The sequence below is a fragment of the Aaosphaeria arxii genome (genome assembly GCF_010015735.1).
Source record: "Aaosphaeria arxii CBS 175.79 unplaced genomic scaffold BU24scaffold_11, whole genome shotgun sequence".
Lineage (NCBI taxonomy): Eukaryota > Fungi > Ascomycota > Dothideomycetes > Pleosporales > Aaosphaeria > Aaosphaeria arxii.
Window position 1 is genome coordinate 563,189 of NW_022983484.1, and position 14,576 is coordinate 577,764.

General features: G+C 50.1%; 5 protein-coding genes across 5 annotated transcripts; 1 reads left to right on the plus strand and 4 right to left on the minus strand.

Annotated features, from left to right (window-relative positions):
- The first annotated feature begins 5,483 nt into the window (after nt 1-5,483).
- Nucleotides 5,484-6,337, plus strand: BU24DRAFT_58763 (uncharacterized protein). Its single transcript, XM_033534441.1, has one exon. It carries the CDS (start codon nt 5,712-5,714, stop codon nt 6,192-6,194), a length of 483 nt encoding a protein of 160 aa, XP_033378793.1. The 5' UTR covers nt 5,484-5,711; the 3' UTR covers nt 6,195-6,337.
- On the minus strand, nt 6,188-7,031 carry BU24DRAFT_427579 (uncharacterized protein). The gene is made up of 2 exons (XM_033529258.1): nt 6,503-7,031; nt 6,188-6,435 (listed from the first exon to the last, which is right to left on the minus strand). Exons 1-2 carry the CDS (start codon nt 6,868-6,870, stop codon nt 6,300-6,302), a joined length of 504 nt encoding a protein of 167 aa, XP_033378794.1. The 5' UTR covers nt 6,871-7,031; the 3' UTR covers nt 6,188-6,299.
- A 1,156-nt stretch (nt 7,032-8,187) lies between these two features.
- On the minus strand, nt 8,188-9,032 carry BU24DRAFT_58714 (uncharacterized protein). Its single transcript, XM_033534440.1, has one exon. It carries the CDS (start codon nt 8,861-8,863, stop codon nt 8,387-8,389), a length of 477 nt encoding a protein of 158 aa, XP_033378795.1. The 5' UTR covers nt 8,864-9,032; the 3' UTR covers nt 8,188-8,386.
- Nucleotides 9,033-9,485: 453 nt separating this feature from the next.
- BU24DRAFT_472627 (serine/threonine-protein kinase Sgk2) lies at nt 9,486-11,164 on the minus strand (the record flags this gene model as incomplete). Its single annotated transcript, XM_033532746.1, has 2 exons — nt 9,486-10,316; nt 10,347-11,164. 2 exons carry the CDS (start codon nt 11,162-11,164, stop codon nt 9,512-9,514), a joined length of 1,623 nt encoding a protein of 540 aa, XP_033378796.1. The 3' UTR covers nt 9,486-9,511.
- Nucleotides 11,165-13,723: 2,559 nt separating this feature from the next.
- On the minus strand, nt 13,724-14,257 carry BU24DRAFT_467094 (uncharacterized protein; the record flags this gene model as incomplete). The annotated part of the gene is made up of 1 exon (XM_033532417.1): nt 13,724-14,257. One exon carries the CDS (start codon nt 14,255-14,257, stop codon nt 13,724-13,726), a length of 534 nt encoding a protein of 177 aa, XP_033378797.1.
- Nucleotides 14,258-14,576: the final 319 nt, after the last annotated feature.

Genomic DNA, 14,576 nt, shown 5'->3' on the forward strand with positions numbered 1-14,576 from the left:
ATGCCTACTCCGTACTCCGTACATTCAGACGCTTACAGCACCATCACAATTCCTTGTCGCCCAAACAATCAAATGCGCCGCATCACCATGCTGTCAGCTCATCATCCGTCCATTTTCGCCTACACAACCCCTCCACCTCAACGGTCGCTATGGCCAATCCCACTCCAAGCCCGGACAATTGTTCCTCCTGTCCAAAGATGTTTCCACCGAGGGAGGGGTCTTCGTCCCTCAACTCTACTGGCGCAACTTCGCGACCGCCGTCCCTGCACGACGTGCGTAGCGCGCGACTACGAATCAGGTTCTAATCTAACCAACCCCGTAATGGCCCTTACTGACTGCTGTTCTCGCCACGGGTTGAATGCGAATCCGCGATTGAGAAAGCCATCCTTTTCCCCTTGATGTGCATCCACGTATTTGCCCGAATCCTTCCGTGCAGAGCCTTGTTCTTCATCACCTATGGCGAGTGACCTTTTCACCTGTCCCCTGTTACAGCATCTCCCGTGTCACAGAACATAAACCTGTCATTTCGAATAGTGCCATGCCCCCTCACTTTGTTGGGATCGCATGTGTGACAATGTGTGCGACAATGCGTGCGACAATGTGTGTAAAAAGCAAAGACACAGGTTTCCCGCCCACTATTTCTCAATATTGAGCGGGCAAACTGCGTGTCACCCCTAGCCTAACGATCCAGAACAGCACCCTCGCTGTGGGTGGCCGTAATGTTTATGATGCAGTTTCCCGCCCGCTGGGACTAACGGTCGACCCAGCGATCCAGCTTGTGGCTCATGCTGTGGCCATGCCCAAGTTTCTTTTAGGGGCTAATCTAACATTTCACATCTTATTGCTTGCGGCCGAAGGCCAGGATCGCTAGAGCCATTTGTTCTTGCTTATTCTAGCTCTTGCACGACGCTCTCCAATTATTATATCGATCCGAAGATTGTCGGAGTCGCACTACCAGACTGGGGTACCGGAAGCTCCACCACCCTGAGCAGCAAAAGAGCGTTGCCAACTGCCAAGCTACCCATGGGGATGATCGATGAGGTTATGTTGTCATTGAAAAGGCATGGCCAATATTGACAACAATTAATCTATATTGGCGCACTGCTATCATGACTGCAAGGGAGACCCTCAATTCGATGTACCGCAAAGAGGTGGATTTGCGCGGGCCTCTCCTCCCGCCCCAACCGCGGAACTGGCAAATTCCGGCTGGGGCGTTCCTTGTAGAGTTCAAGAGTGCAAAGACACTGGCAAACTTTCTGACGCCGCCATCGAGCGCCTGTGGACCCAACCTAGGGGACTGAGGTAACCACATCAGCCCGTGTTTCTCACAGATTCCGACCGCAAGGTAACGAAAACGGTCGCTGTGTTGAACAGAAAAGGATGATCGGTATTTCTTTTCCTCATACTTTGGCACGGAGTATCTCCCGTCTAAAAAGTCGTCGGCGACATACGTTGTGCACCACGACCGCAATAAAGTGTAGTTACGAGTAGTTACGCGTACGCAAGACCAGCAACATCCACACAACGATACCCACACTTACACGCATTCTCCAGCCAGACACCCACTGCACATGACTATCTCCATTTCTACAAGTGCCCAGCTAGGATGATCGTCAGAACTGAAAGGGGACGGGAATCTCCACGGCTCATGACGAGGGTGAGCGAAGCAAAGCGGGTCTGTATTGGTTGGTGCGCATCTGTTTCTGCACAACCCGTTTCATTAACTTCGTAGCAGCAGCAACAGCCGTGGTAGCGTATCTCCTCAGATATCGGGGCTCACCACTGATCTAGCAGGTGAGAAACAGAGACGTTTTCAATCTGTCACACATGGCAGGGAAGTGATACAAAGGATCGAAAAAGAAATAAAAACGTGACCCTCAAGCAGCGCCTGTTGCATATTGGCCCGGCTGTCATCGTGGTATCGCAACGCCCCTTGCGTGTGAAAACAAACGTCCAAGTTCTCGAAGAAGGAGGTCGACTAGCAGGGTTTACCCCGGTGGTTGGATCTGCGCGATTTCAAGATTAACGAGCGCATGATCCGCATCCGCCCCGAATAGTGTTCATCCTCCTCCACCACCACTCCCGCCACTCGCTCTTTGCACTCGCGCTACCTGCCAGCCTACAGAGCCTTTCTCTTTTTCTCCTTCTGCCCTCAGCCGCTGGCTCAGATTCTAAACAGTCACCGTTACCATCGCCTGTCATCCTGCCTACCCGTCGCCCCCTTTCGCTGTCTATGCACCATCCACCCCGTTAGCAATTGGCATTGGCAGCTGGCAACAGATAGCCTCGTCCACTTCAACGCCTGTCAAATATTTCTTTTTCTACCGTGTTGGTTCTGGGCTGGTCTTTTCGATTGAGCTTCAAATGACTGACAGCGGGTTCAAGCCCCGGACTCTTGATCTTGGTGCCATGTTCGGATACATTCCGATCTCAGCTATGCAGGCCATCAGTCCTGCTATCACAGCATAATCGTCAAATCGTAAATCGTATTCTTCAATCCCTGGCGTAGCATGGGTAGGATATGATGATCAAACACTATAGTGTGTTGCAAATCGTGCCCGAAGTGGCTGATCTTCCTACACAGCAAAACAATACACAACTTCGCATGGCTAACTGCTTTTCGTTTGGTTGTAGAAGAATGTTACTGACTCGTTCCAGAGCCAGAAATTCCTGCAGTATTCGGCGTATCTTTCCGCGCTTCAACATGTCCTGGGCCGAGCCCGCAGCAAGATGCAGCACAAGGGCCGTTAAGATCTGGAGAGACGCCGAATCGGAACCTGGAGACCCACACCGATTTACAGGCTGCTTCCCCCCTTTTATTCCAGCTCATAGATGGGCGCTCCTCTAACAGATGCAGACGTTAATTAGTAGAGTCCGCTCAGGGCCAACTCGACCATCCAAAACCTTGAAGTGTGGACGAAAGATTGTCTAATTCACCTCATGACGATGGCCATTCCTACCCCTAATGTTTCAGGCTTCCTGCCAAGGCCCAGGAAACTTGCAAGATCGCGGTCCGTGCTGCTGCATCACGAAAATCATAGTGGTTGTGATCTACAAAACACGTACCCTGTGCCCCGTCCGCTTTTGCAACTTACTCCTTGTAAAACCTCAATTGCACAAGCAGCGTGTATTGTACCTGCATCGCATCGCTCGATCTCCCCGCCATGTCCAAAACGGAAAGCGCTGGCAACCCGCCCGCAGCTACCTTATTGCTGGAGCACCCTTTCGGAATGATGTTCTACATTACCAGGTGTCGCAACGCCTCTCATCCTAGTGGCGTGTATGTCAATCAATTTACCGCCAAGCTAGGAAATCGTCTCAAAATGGACACTTGCACGGTTGACCTCGCCGAAGTGAACGAAGCTGTGCTTGTCGTAAATAGTCCGACAAAATGCCAGAGCGAATCAAACCCAGCGCTAGCCTCACCCTCGATCACACCGAGTAAAGAACTACAGCTGCACTTGAACCATACACCGCGCCCACGGATGCGTCCGTCGAACGGCTGGCTGTAACGATGTTGTGCTCCGGCCGATTAGGTCTTACACCACCCTACGCTCAATAACTCTAGCTGTAAAGAGCTATTCATTGCTCATACCAGCTGGACCCTTTTGTACAAGATTGGAAGCCTGACGAATACGGCGAATAGAGACCTCCCTTTCGGGCGATAATGCCACGCAACTCGCTGGATGCAAGAAATGGCCCTCATCACACCATGCCTGGCCTTCCATGAGAACCTTTACGGTCTCGACTCTCGATCTCACGATGTTGAGCCCATACATCAACCTATGTGTGCAATAGCGAGCGAGACAATTGTTCGTATCCATCCCGCCACTAGACGCTCTTTATTATCACCCTAAGCATTCACAGATGCCTCAGTCAGCGTCACAAGATTATGGAGTTCCACCGTGGCTACCACGCCAACTACCCGCACTTTGCGCACACTCAGACCCTCTACGACGGACACTTTCGAGCCACGCTCTAGCAGATGATAATTCCCTTTGGATGTATTGAACCTGTTGTCGGTTTAGAGTGTAGCCTTGACAATAGCTCAGAACCCCTGAGGAAGGTTCCGAACATAGTCGGATTCAAGTTCACAGCTGCGGTATTATCCGATTATGATGTGCAGCTTTGACAGTCCGTTCCCAAGCCTTGCCACACAACTACTAATCGCTTTATCATACCTCTGGTTTTGATGCGCGCGATCGGAAATCGAATCGAAATACATGACGGATCAGGGAACAGAAGTTACGTTGGGCTTCGTCCATTCTAGTGCTGGGCACTGAGAGAGCGCCCTGTCAACTAGTTTTTGCTACTCTCTTGACATCACACCGCCATCTCACAGTTTCAACCTTGCAAATACTCAATTTTTCAACAAAGATTCGCTTTTGGTTCAACACTTCCAGGTTTGTAACGCAACAGATTAGGTTACGTCCAAGTTTCTTTACGATTTCGTCGATTCGGCGACCAAGTCATGCATTGGGCGATCTTGCAGATGCAAATGCTCTCTCCGCGGCGGGCCCATTTGCCAGCAAATAAGGCGCTATGTAATGATGGTCGATCATCATGTTCGATCTGACAGATGCCGAAAAGACGTTGCTACTAACTTGTCGCTTCATTTACGGCTTTCAAGCGTTGAACTTGGCCAATGTATCCCTCTTGACACTATTACGCAAGCGCGGGCGCTGGCTCAGATAGTGGAACGCGGTGGAGCACTTATCGAATCATCACCATATGTGTCTGCGCTTGCTCAAGCCGTCATGTGCCACTGATTGGACGTTGAAAATCGACCGTTCCAACGTTCAGCTGCCCACTGTCTAATCCCCTTTTCTGAATGGGCAAACTGCAGGTCGATACTTTCGTGCATTGGAGTGTTCTTGAGATTGCTCATTTCCACGACTGATTTTGACTCGCTAATCATCATTGATTTCATTGTGTCTGTCACCACGTACCTATCTACACAGTAGGCAACTGATGCGCTGGTCCTGACCAATTCTCTTGAGATAACATACACTACTAAACCCGTGTTCTATTGCCGAAGCCGAGTCTGCTTACTGGAACTGTTCGGCAGTTACCGCGCAAGGACTGCCTATTACCTCCCTGGACCTGACCGAATATGAGGTGAGGTCCCTCAAGCCTAAAGAGAAAACGTCGACGTGGCCAGGCATCAGAAACATGCCATTCTACCAAGAACATGCAGTGCACCCAGCTTGACGGCCACGGTCCGTAGTTCCTTGCTTTCCTTCCGGTGGCTCGCAGTCAGCTGGAGTCTCATTGATTATCCTTATGCAGCTCTCTGAATCGCAGTTCCTATGCGACTCCATCACACGAGAAGTCTAAACGTATCCCAGGCTAAGTGTTCCTGCACCTCCTGTGCGAAAGTATCTTGATCCATTGTCGCCAGATTTTCCTTATATGTTCGGACGCAAAGGTACCGCTCTGTGGTAGCGAAATGTGAAGCGACGTGATCAAGCATCTCACTGCGTAGTCTAGGATTATCCCCACGCGATGTCTCAGACACACGCAACGACGCTGTCAATCTGATTTTCCACGAATAGAATGGGCATGTCGAACACCATAAGGGCGTTTTGAGTGATGTGGGATATGATATATGATAAGAGTTATAGACAGGGCACCGCTGTACTTGAACCGACTTCTACCGTATCGCTGGTGTTGGTGCGCACGCCTTGGGCACCCGTTCCATAACAACATCAATGCGCAATTCGAAATTGTCAATGCGATTGAACGACACACAAGCCATATATGGAGCGCCGACGTATAATGATCTCACGAGCAGAAATAAACCTCGAAGGAACGGTCACAGCATCGTCACATCGCTTGCGACTGCTGGGATTGGCACCAGCGTTGGTGCTGTCCTACATGGAGAGAGAGACAGCAGGCCCTGTGCAAGTTACACAATGCTCGACGCTGATCCAGAGCCACGGCTCTCGAATAAGACGGTCGTACCCACCCATAATAACGCAATACCATGTCATAGCAGCAAGGTGACAAGTGGGAGATCACTGAATTCAAAGTTAATCAGACGCAGGGGTTGCGCGCGATGCCCTGTCCATAACAGCCGATGCCTGCATCTATATCTCGCTAGACGAGTCCTGAGCGTCGTTATTTTGGGAATCATCACAATGCTCACAGGGACCATTCAATATTTTTCAAAACTCATATTTTCCAATTCCTGACGCCTGTCTAAATGCTACGCTGTAAATGCTACACGGGGATGATGCTGGGTGGAAAGGCCAAAAGAGGATAGGAAACGGAACAAGAACCTAAATGGCCACTTGCTCTTACGCGTCTTGAATTCCGTTGCAGCGCTTGATAACACCGCCATGGCACTCCTTAGATATGCAGTTCGCTTTGCCCTCGCAGATAGGGCTCTTGACGCAAGCCCATTGATCTCCATCGACCAGGGTGGCGTCGATGCTGTTCGATGGCGATCATGTCAGTTCATACTATCGGTAAGATGGGTCATTGAGGCAAGAGTACGTACCAGGAAGCCATATCGTCTCCGGGGCAGAAGCTGAGCTTGACTTGGTCCTCAAGTCTCCAGTTCCAGCCGATCCTCGACTTCTCGGGGATGGTGTTCACATCTACATTGGGGATGTTACCTGCAAACATCCTGCAGCCGTACTCGGCCACGGTTATGCTGGTGTTGCCGTGCATGACGCCGCCGTTGCAAAGCTCTGCGTTCGTCGCGCTGTCGAAGGCTTGCACTTGGACTTGGACGTCCTGTTTGGGTTCGGGCTGGTCGGGAGTGTTGATGTTGGCGGACATGGAGACCTTGAAGTCGTAGCACTTAGCGGCGACGTAGGGGGCAGCGACAAGGCCAGCGAAGATGATGGATCGGATAGAAGGCATTTTGAAATTGTCCTAGTGGGAGTTTTGAAGAAAAAAAAGGTTAGAAAAAATGATGATGCTTTAATGAAAGTGGTTGTTACAAAAACGAGAGTGGTCCTTGAAGAAGGAAGAGTTGTTCAAAAGAGTGTGAGTTGCTGTGTTAATGCAGTGAAGAAAGAAATCTGAATAGGTGAGTCTATTCGATCTTATATGCAATGAAAGTCTACAAGTTACAATCTCTACATATCTTCATTGAATCTAATTTTGATTACAGTCTAACCGTCTGCTCTCCATAATGCTGCCAAAGATCCCGAGAGTTTGAAATGTCCGATCGACTTCACAATAGAATTGAACGTAGCCAGGGCCAAAGTCGAGAGCGAAGCATTTGAGGAGGGGCTTAATCATCATCGTGAAGTATCACACCGAAGCTAACAATCTCCGTAGCCTTCATGCAAAACACTCCTCGATCCCTTATTCCGTGCCCGAACAGCCGTTTCCGCCTGCCTTTGACCGTAAGCGAGAGTACCCCAGAACATGAATTGTAAGGGGACATTGATTTTGCAGCCAGCACACATTTGCTTCCCCACCGTGCGACGCATGCTCATACATGCAAACTCTCCCTTTCGTTCCGCTGCGTTGAAATCCAGACCTGTCGCGGCTGCCTGCACAGCGTTGACTGTCGACTGACAGTTGCTGAGCGGATGTTTGAGGCTTCCGCTTGCGGACTAACCTCGCGCTCTTAGACCACCGGCCCTATGTGATTCTTCTTTTCTTAGCAAGCTGACGTTGTGTCGCATGTATATGGATGGAAGTCTTTCGCGAGAGAGACCCTGTGCAACGCGACGAGCCAACGCTGCGTCGAACATTGATTGCATTGCCGACCAGGGCTACTCGCCCCTTGTCCGGGGTTGTTCTAGGATTTCACATCATTGGGCAGCACAAATGCCCGCCGTATACAACGAATGCTGTACGGGATACTTTTGGTGTGTTGTAACTTTATTTCTTTGCGACTTTCTTGAAAGGTATATGGGTTCGTTCGGCGCCTGTGAGGGTCGAAGCCAGCTGAGTCCGACGAGCGCTGTCCATACAAAGTTGCCAATCTGTCAAGATCGGCATGTTTCGCCCATATACTTGCAGTAATAGCTACATACGCGCCCTGGTCGAGTTCCCTCGCTTATGACGGCCATCTACTTGTACTTGTCGACCGGCCCTACGATTGTTGCAAGGCCAGCTTCACACCGTTCTGGAGGGATTGCTCCTGGTTGCTGTTGCTGCATCTAACATCCCATCCCACCCCATTGCAAGCTGAACTCGCCGTTCTATCTTCGGAACCTCCGCTTTTCAACATCCTCGTACATACCTACATGAGAGCAAGTAACACAACTACCGGCTGACTGACCACGTACATGGCTACATACATACATGACGCCAGTCTGTACTTGCAACCCACGCGAACGGATATAGGTCCCTCTCACTCGGGTTCCCCATGCACATACATGTCCACGCCTCCATACACCATACATACATGGTGTGTATTCTAGTTACAGCATAGGAATCGCGACCCGGTACCCCTGTTCCTGAACCCTTTTCCTTTGCTCCCCCAATCACTCACGGATCGTGTCGCCCAATCACAACACCTCACCCTGTTGAGCATCCGGCCGCCTCCATCCACCCACAGCAGCGAAGGCCCGGCCCTCCCTCCCTTCCTCCCATGCCTCCAACTAACCATGCAGTAAGCATGCCATGACAAGACAAAAAACCCGCTCTGGAGAAAACGAAGCAAGCACCACGGGCGCCGCGGACCATCCCCCTCGCCGTCCCCGACGTCGTCGCTCCGCTCCGCTCCGTTCTGCGCGAGGCATAGGCACGTATGTAGGTGCAAACAGACGCACTCGCACATACACACATACATACACACAGTATGTACCGCATCACGCACACCATCCATGACGAGCTGGCCACAGCCAGGAAAAATGGTAACACGACATGACCGTCCCCTCCCTTCCCCCGTCATTCATACATACCGATGCACAAACGCACGCATGCCCATTTGAACGCTTTTCCCCTCCTCCGCTTGCGTGCGTTGCGTTGCGTCCCTGGCTGCTCCTAATACGACAAAAAGCCGTTTAGTTAAGATGGGCCTGGTGGCGTTTGCTTCGTGCAACTGAGGAGGCCCGGTGCTCTGGGTCCTCCCTGCCACCCGCCCTCTTCTGTCTTGATTCGATGTGAGGAGTTCCCAAGTTGAGGAAGCAATAAGGCCAAGAGTCTCCGGATGAGGAAGGAGATGAGATTTTGGTGGTTGAGAGAGGTAAGGTGGGGTTCGAGATGGTCGGGAGAGACGGGATTGCGGTAAATGGGCAGGTGGATGATGTTCTGCTCATACCAAGCGTTTTTCGGGTTTGATACTACAGTGCGCCGGGGAGGGATGGCGGCGATGAGCAAGTTGGTTGAGTTGCGGTCGAGCAACCCTCAACTCGCTATGAGTTTTCCTACAGGTCAACTCAAGATTAGAGGGATCAATTTACCGCCGAAGGAGCGGATATTGCGGGCGGAAAAGCCAATCAGTCATGGTGGGCAGGTCGTTGGACATCATGGCTCCAGCTACACATAATGAATGTACAAACTATCAACCCATCGATTGCCTCTCTCGTTGGATGGCCTGTTAAAATGTATCAATAAATGCATCGTAGAGGCGATTTATGCCAGCACCTGAGCCGACCGTGCCGGTCCACAGCTCTCCACTTTCCCTTGGGAACAGCAGACCACGCAACCGTTCGGCAAGGCCCTTCAACGACTCGAACTCGGGCTCAAACTCCGCGAGAACATTCCCAAAGCTGTCTTCAGCCATATCGGATGTCTTGAGCCTTGCTGAGTCCGCCAATGACCCTTGATTCCACTCCCTCAGCCTGCTGCCCACGGGCGGGTAATCCTTCTGCCTCACGACGACGACCCACAGCAGGACGTAGAGGAAGGATTCCAGATCATGACGGTAGGTATGAATCCGCCTCAACAAGACGCCAATGGCCATGAACGGACGCGTGCCTATCGCCCCACCTAGCTTCCGTAGCCCTCCTTCTGCCACGTTGATTGCGACGTCGAGGTCGATCAAGATGCCATGAGGATCACCCGGACGTTGAGGGTGCGAGATAAGGATATTCCACACGGAAATGTCCTGGTGGAGGACCTTGGCGTCCTGGAAAAGCGATCGGTGTGCCCTTACGGCGTCACGCAGCGCGAGAAGTAATTCAAGTCGGGTCGCAAAGAATTGGAGCGGTCGGCCTATGGGAGAGGTCACGACGCAGGTGAAGATGCGGTTCTGAAACGGCGTTTTGGTGGGTGTGACTAGCTTCGAGATGTTTGGTTCCTCTCCCGAGTTCGCGACTCTGGGTGGTGTATCGGTCTCGTTATGCAATGGTGCAAGTTCATAGTACGGTCCGAAGTGAAGACCTTGTCGTAGATTGGCGGTGCTTTCAATGTCTCGTTAATAGTGCAGCGACACAATACCCCATGCCTTCTTCTGCATGGCGAGATTCAGTATCTCTTCTTCCGGGCGTCGATCAGCGGGACGCCATTTGACTTTGATCACGTAGTCCCACTGATCACGCCCAGATGACCTGGCGCGGTAGCACGTAGTTCCCTGACCAACGAGATCGTCGGAAAGGGCTATAGTTTTATCTTCCAGGTACAGTTTTTGTAGGCCAGGTGTAACAGTATCATTGAAAGTCACAAAGCTGCCATTGTCGTCCCGCTTAACAACACTACTCAATCCTAGGTCTGCGTCTGACATTGATCGATAGCTAAGTATCATAGCAAGGAACCTTTGCGGGTTGTCCTGGATATTGAATGCTTGGCAAACCCATATACCAGATCTATCGAAAATCCACGCCTCTAATTGGCATTTGTAGATGTATAAGCCATACAGATACATCCGGAGAGGTTGATGAATGAAAACCTTGTTCGCATGAGTGCAGAGTGTCAAAAGCCCATCTCGGTAAGCAGTGGAGTCGTCCTGGCAGAAACAGGCAATGCACTGGACGTCTTGCCAGGATTGGTTAACTTGTTTGCCAGAAGAAGTTAGAGAGAGATTTGCTCCGTTGCTGGACGACTCGGTATGCCATGACCAGCGCTGCGAGTCAGGATTTCGTGAAGACGCTTTTGAGAACCATGGCAGGAATTGGAGGGGAGGTGGAAGAGGTGATGTTAGTAAGTACTGTGCAGTTATGTCCTCGCACGATTTCAGTAGTGCATCGCCCCGACACAGCACGAATTGGCTGGTGGGAGGGAGATGAATGCAACCTCTGATGTTGTCGAACATGTCCTCGAGAGCTTCGTTATCGTCAAAAATTGTGCTCAAGACGAGTGACTGGGAACTCCCAGATGTCGCCATCGTGAACAGACAGCTGATTTCGTAAATTGGGCTGGTGGTACAAGTCACTGCCTATTGATGGTTGAAGCCTACTGTGGCAGGTTTGGATGGAGGAAGAGTTTGGGCCATTGTTAACTAGATCCGTGCGCTCATACTTGTGCCCAATCAATTTTACTTCATACAAAGCAAAATAGAGAACATAACTAAAATGATGGAGTCTTCTATGGGATTTTTTATTCTTAACCTTACTGTATCGCTGTCACTGATTGTCGAGGAAGGGATTTGAGGCTCGGAAAAGACCACGTAGAGGATTATTAAGCTTGACTACGAGGTAGCTAGGTACGCCTCAAATTCGACAAGAAGAATAATTTGAATCACTTCAAGACTCGTGACGTTGAAAGTTCTGAATAGATTCCCTTTCTCCAGGACAGTGTAAATTTAGTCATGATTAATGTGGTCTAAGTCATCGCCAAACCGACGAAAACCAATTATCCTAGTGAAATATACTCTAAGAGCGGATTCGCCTTAATAGCGAAAGTATTATAAACTTATTGTAGGAAATCTTGCAAGTTTTTTTTTCAAGAGTGTACCTTTTACCTATCTACGCCCGGCAGGACATACGCCCGGAGGGTACTCCGTAATAAGAATAGAATGGAGGAAGGAAATCCATGCGCAGTCCATGTAGGTATCGTTCCTGACTTCCCTATTCGACACGGGGATTTATGTCTCATTTTCTTTTCATGAATGCAGTTGGGGGTACCATGTTGCTTGGTTCAAAGCGATGTGTGTTTAGTGTGTTTATGTGGTCTCAATTGGAAATGGTCCGACGACATTGGTAGAGGAGAAGTAGGGAAGCAGGTTTGGCAGTCTATGATGGGATTTTCTACGCACTCGACCTCTCATGATGCTTCGGGGATAAACAATTGCAATATCCTTCATCAAGACGTTCTCCCCCGCTCTGGTCTCGGAAGAAATCACGGATATGACCCTCCGCGCGCATGCGTGGGGGTAAGCAAGCCGGAGGGTAGATATTACCTACACAATCACGACGGACTATCCATTACGACAGATTCTTCACATGGTCCAATCACGCCTGCAAAGTCGAGCTATCTTGGGCCGAGGTTCCATTCCCTACGCCGCCCTCGTATGCATGTATGTGCGTGATGGCGCGAGTGAGAAGCTCCCGCAGTGTCTCAGTTGGCCTTGTTCGTACTGAAGCCTGGCTGTGGCGTTCCTCCGATTCTGGTACGGAACAGGGGACGTTTTTCATGCGGCGAGACCAGGGCGTATGTATGTAGTGGTAAATTTTTCTTTTACAGGTACTTGTTCTGAGGCGAAGCGAAAATCTCGCTTGGGAAAATAGGTGTTGCATATGTGAGGTGTTTGTTTTTGGGAAGGATTTACGGGGATGGGATTTTTGGGACGAGGGTGAGGATGTTGCAGAGGCTGAGGATGCTGGAGAGGCTGAGAAGCGTGTAATGTACGGTAGGGTTGTCGGATCTTTTAGGCCTTTTGGGATGGATGATGTTGTTTGATGAAGACTACATAGTATGTTGCATGGTTAGGATTCGAGACGAGAGCCATTCATGGGAAATTGTTCAGCTGGAATCGGTGCCGGTCTGTAGAACTCAACCACCTGTTACATGCAGCGTGGGGTGCTGTATCTTTTGCATGTCTAGACTTTTCAATTGCAAGTGGACGTTGTACTTTGGTTATTGTAAAATTCATAGATCAATACCAAAGATTACATCTAAAACTGCCTTTCTATTTTGTCGACATTTGGAATAGATTTTACTATTAAGAAGGATTACGGCAGCCCCTCGATTTTATGCGCAACATTGGGAATAGATTTGGAGTGAACAATAGATCGTTATGGAATCACTTGTTCCCGATAGTTTGTTCCGCATGTTGTATCGATATTCAATGTCGCAAAAAAATCAATTACTCCTATTGAGGCACTGTTTGAAAAATCCCCCCTACAGAACAAATGCACAACTCAATGAAATTATATTGTATATATCAGAATAATACATGACTGAGTCAAGACATTCGTAGCGGCCATCCAAAGTAATGCCTCGGTGTAGTACCAGGTAAGGTCTACCATTCTACGAGTAGTAAACAGTCCATCGTTCTGATCAACGGTCTACCCAATGATTCTGATGGAAAGGGTCCTCGGCAATGCCTATTGGCCCAAGCAGATCTTTCACAACTCAACGCATCGCGCAATACCAATCTCATTGGACATGTTGCGACTTGCCAATCAATATCTCGATTTCTTTCCAACCAATATGAGATTCGCCGATAGAGCCGAACTCTAAAAAGTTTGACAGTAAACGTTTGTGAACATCGTTAAACGGGCCAGCGAAGTTCCGGGGCAGAGTCCTAACTGTCTAGAGTAACAGAACGTGCTGCTCACAATCTCGCGCGCCGCATCGCTTAGATTGGCATAGCAGCAAGGCCGGGAACTAAGCGAGGGACGACGTTTTTCACCGACGTGAGGCGCCTGGATTAAAATAGGATCAGGTTAGGATTTGCGCGATGTGGCGGGCTGAACGTTGGTGACCGACCCTGGGATGATTTGCACAACAGGCCCGAAACGTTCTGGGGAGGGGGCAACTGGGCAACTGGGGGGTTGGGCTTGGGCGTCTTCTGAGGCTGGCCTCTGCCGGTGGTGCCGTCGAGTCTCCTTGCGGTAAGTGTCTTACTCTGTCCAGCAGGACAGGGTGAGGCGAGTCGCGGTGGCCATTTTGGTCGGCGACGTAAAATGGATAGATGGTCTGCAGCTTCGCGAGGGTTCCGGCGCTGCCTTCTTTGGGAAATCCATGTCGCATCGCCATTTTCCCAAGATCTTCGGCCGAAGCAACAGTGAAGATCATGAAGAAATCGCAAGACGGTTGTATCTGAGTCAAGGGCTTCGCTAGGCCTGGGCACATTCGTCGTGGAAGATGGTGTCGCAAGGTCGTGTCGCAAAGTCGAGCCACGGCGCTCTGGGTCTTTGGTCGTGTCCACGTCGGACAACTTGAGCGAAGGTACGGTGTACATTGCAGCATATGGCTCGCAAGCTCAAGCAAATGTATCTGTACCTACGCACAGTAGACTTGCAAGTAGGCAAAGCTGGTTCAAATCCAAAGCAGTTTTGCGATTGTTTTCTGCGGATGCAGATAGATACCTTTGCTGCAAAACTGACTGTTTAACAACACATTTTGTCATCAGATGTACACTTCAATTTGGTGTAGTTCTAGTATCGCTTGCCATCTCTTCTGTAGAACAAATACATCTTGATTCTTTACATGTTCTCACCTTATCTTGCGACGAGTTCCCTGCGTGAAGCCCAGTTCATTCGAAGCCCATTCTATCGTAT

What these genes read in the sequence shown, in the direction of transcription:
- BU24DRAFT_58763 (XM_033534441.1), top strand. Translation starts at nt 5,712, where the DNA reads ATGCGCAATTCGAAATTGTCAATGCGATTGAACGACACACAAGCCATA.
- BU24DRAFT_427579 (XM_033529258.1), bottom strand. Translation starts at nt 6,870, where the DNA reads ATGCCTTCTATCCGATCCATCATCTTCGCTGGCCTTGTCGCTGCCCCC. An exon ending in GGAGACGATATGGCTTCCTG is followed by an intron (nt 6,436 to 6,502) that starts GTACGTACTCTT and finishes GCCATCGAACAG; the next exon opens with CATCGACGCCACCCTGGTCG.
- BU24DRAFT_58714 (XM_033534440.1), bottom strand. Translation starts at nt 8,863, where the DNA reads ATGACGGGGGAAGGGAGGGGACGGTCATGTCGTGTTACCATTTTTCCT.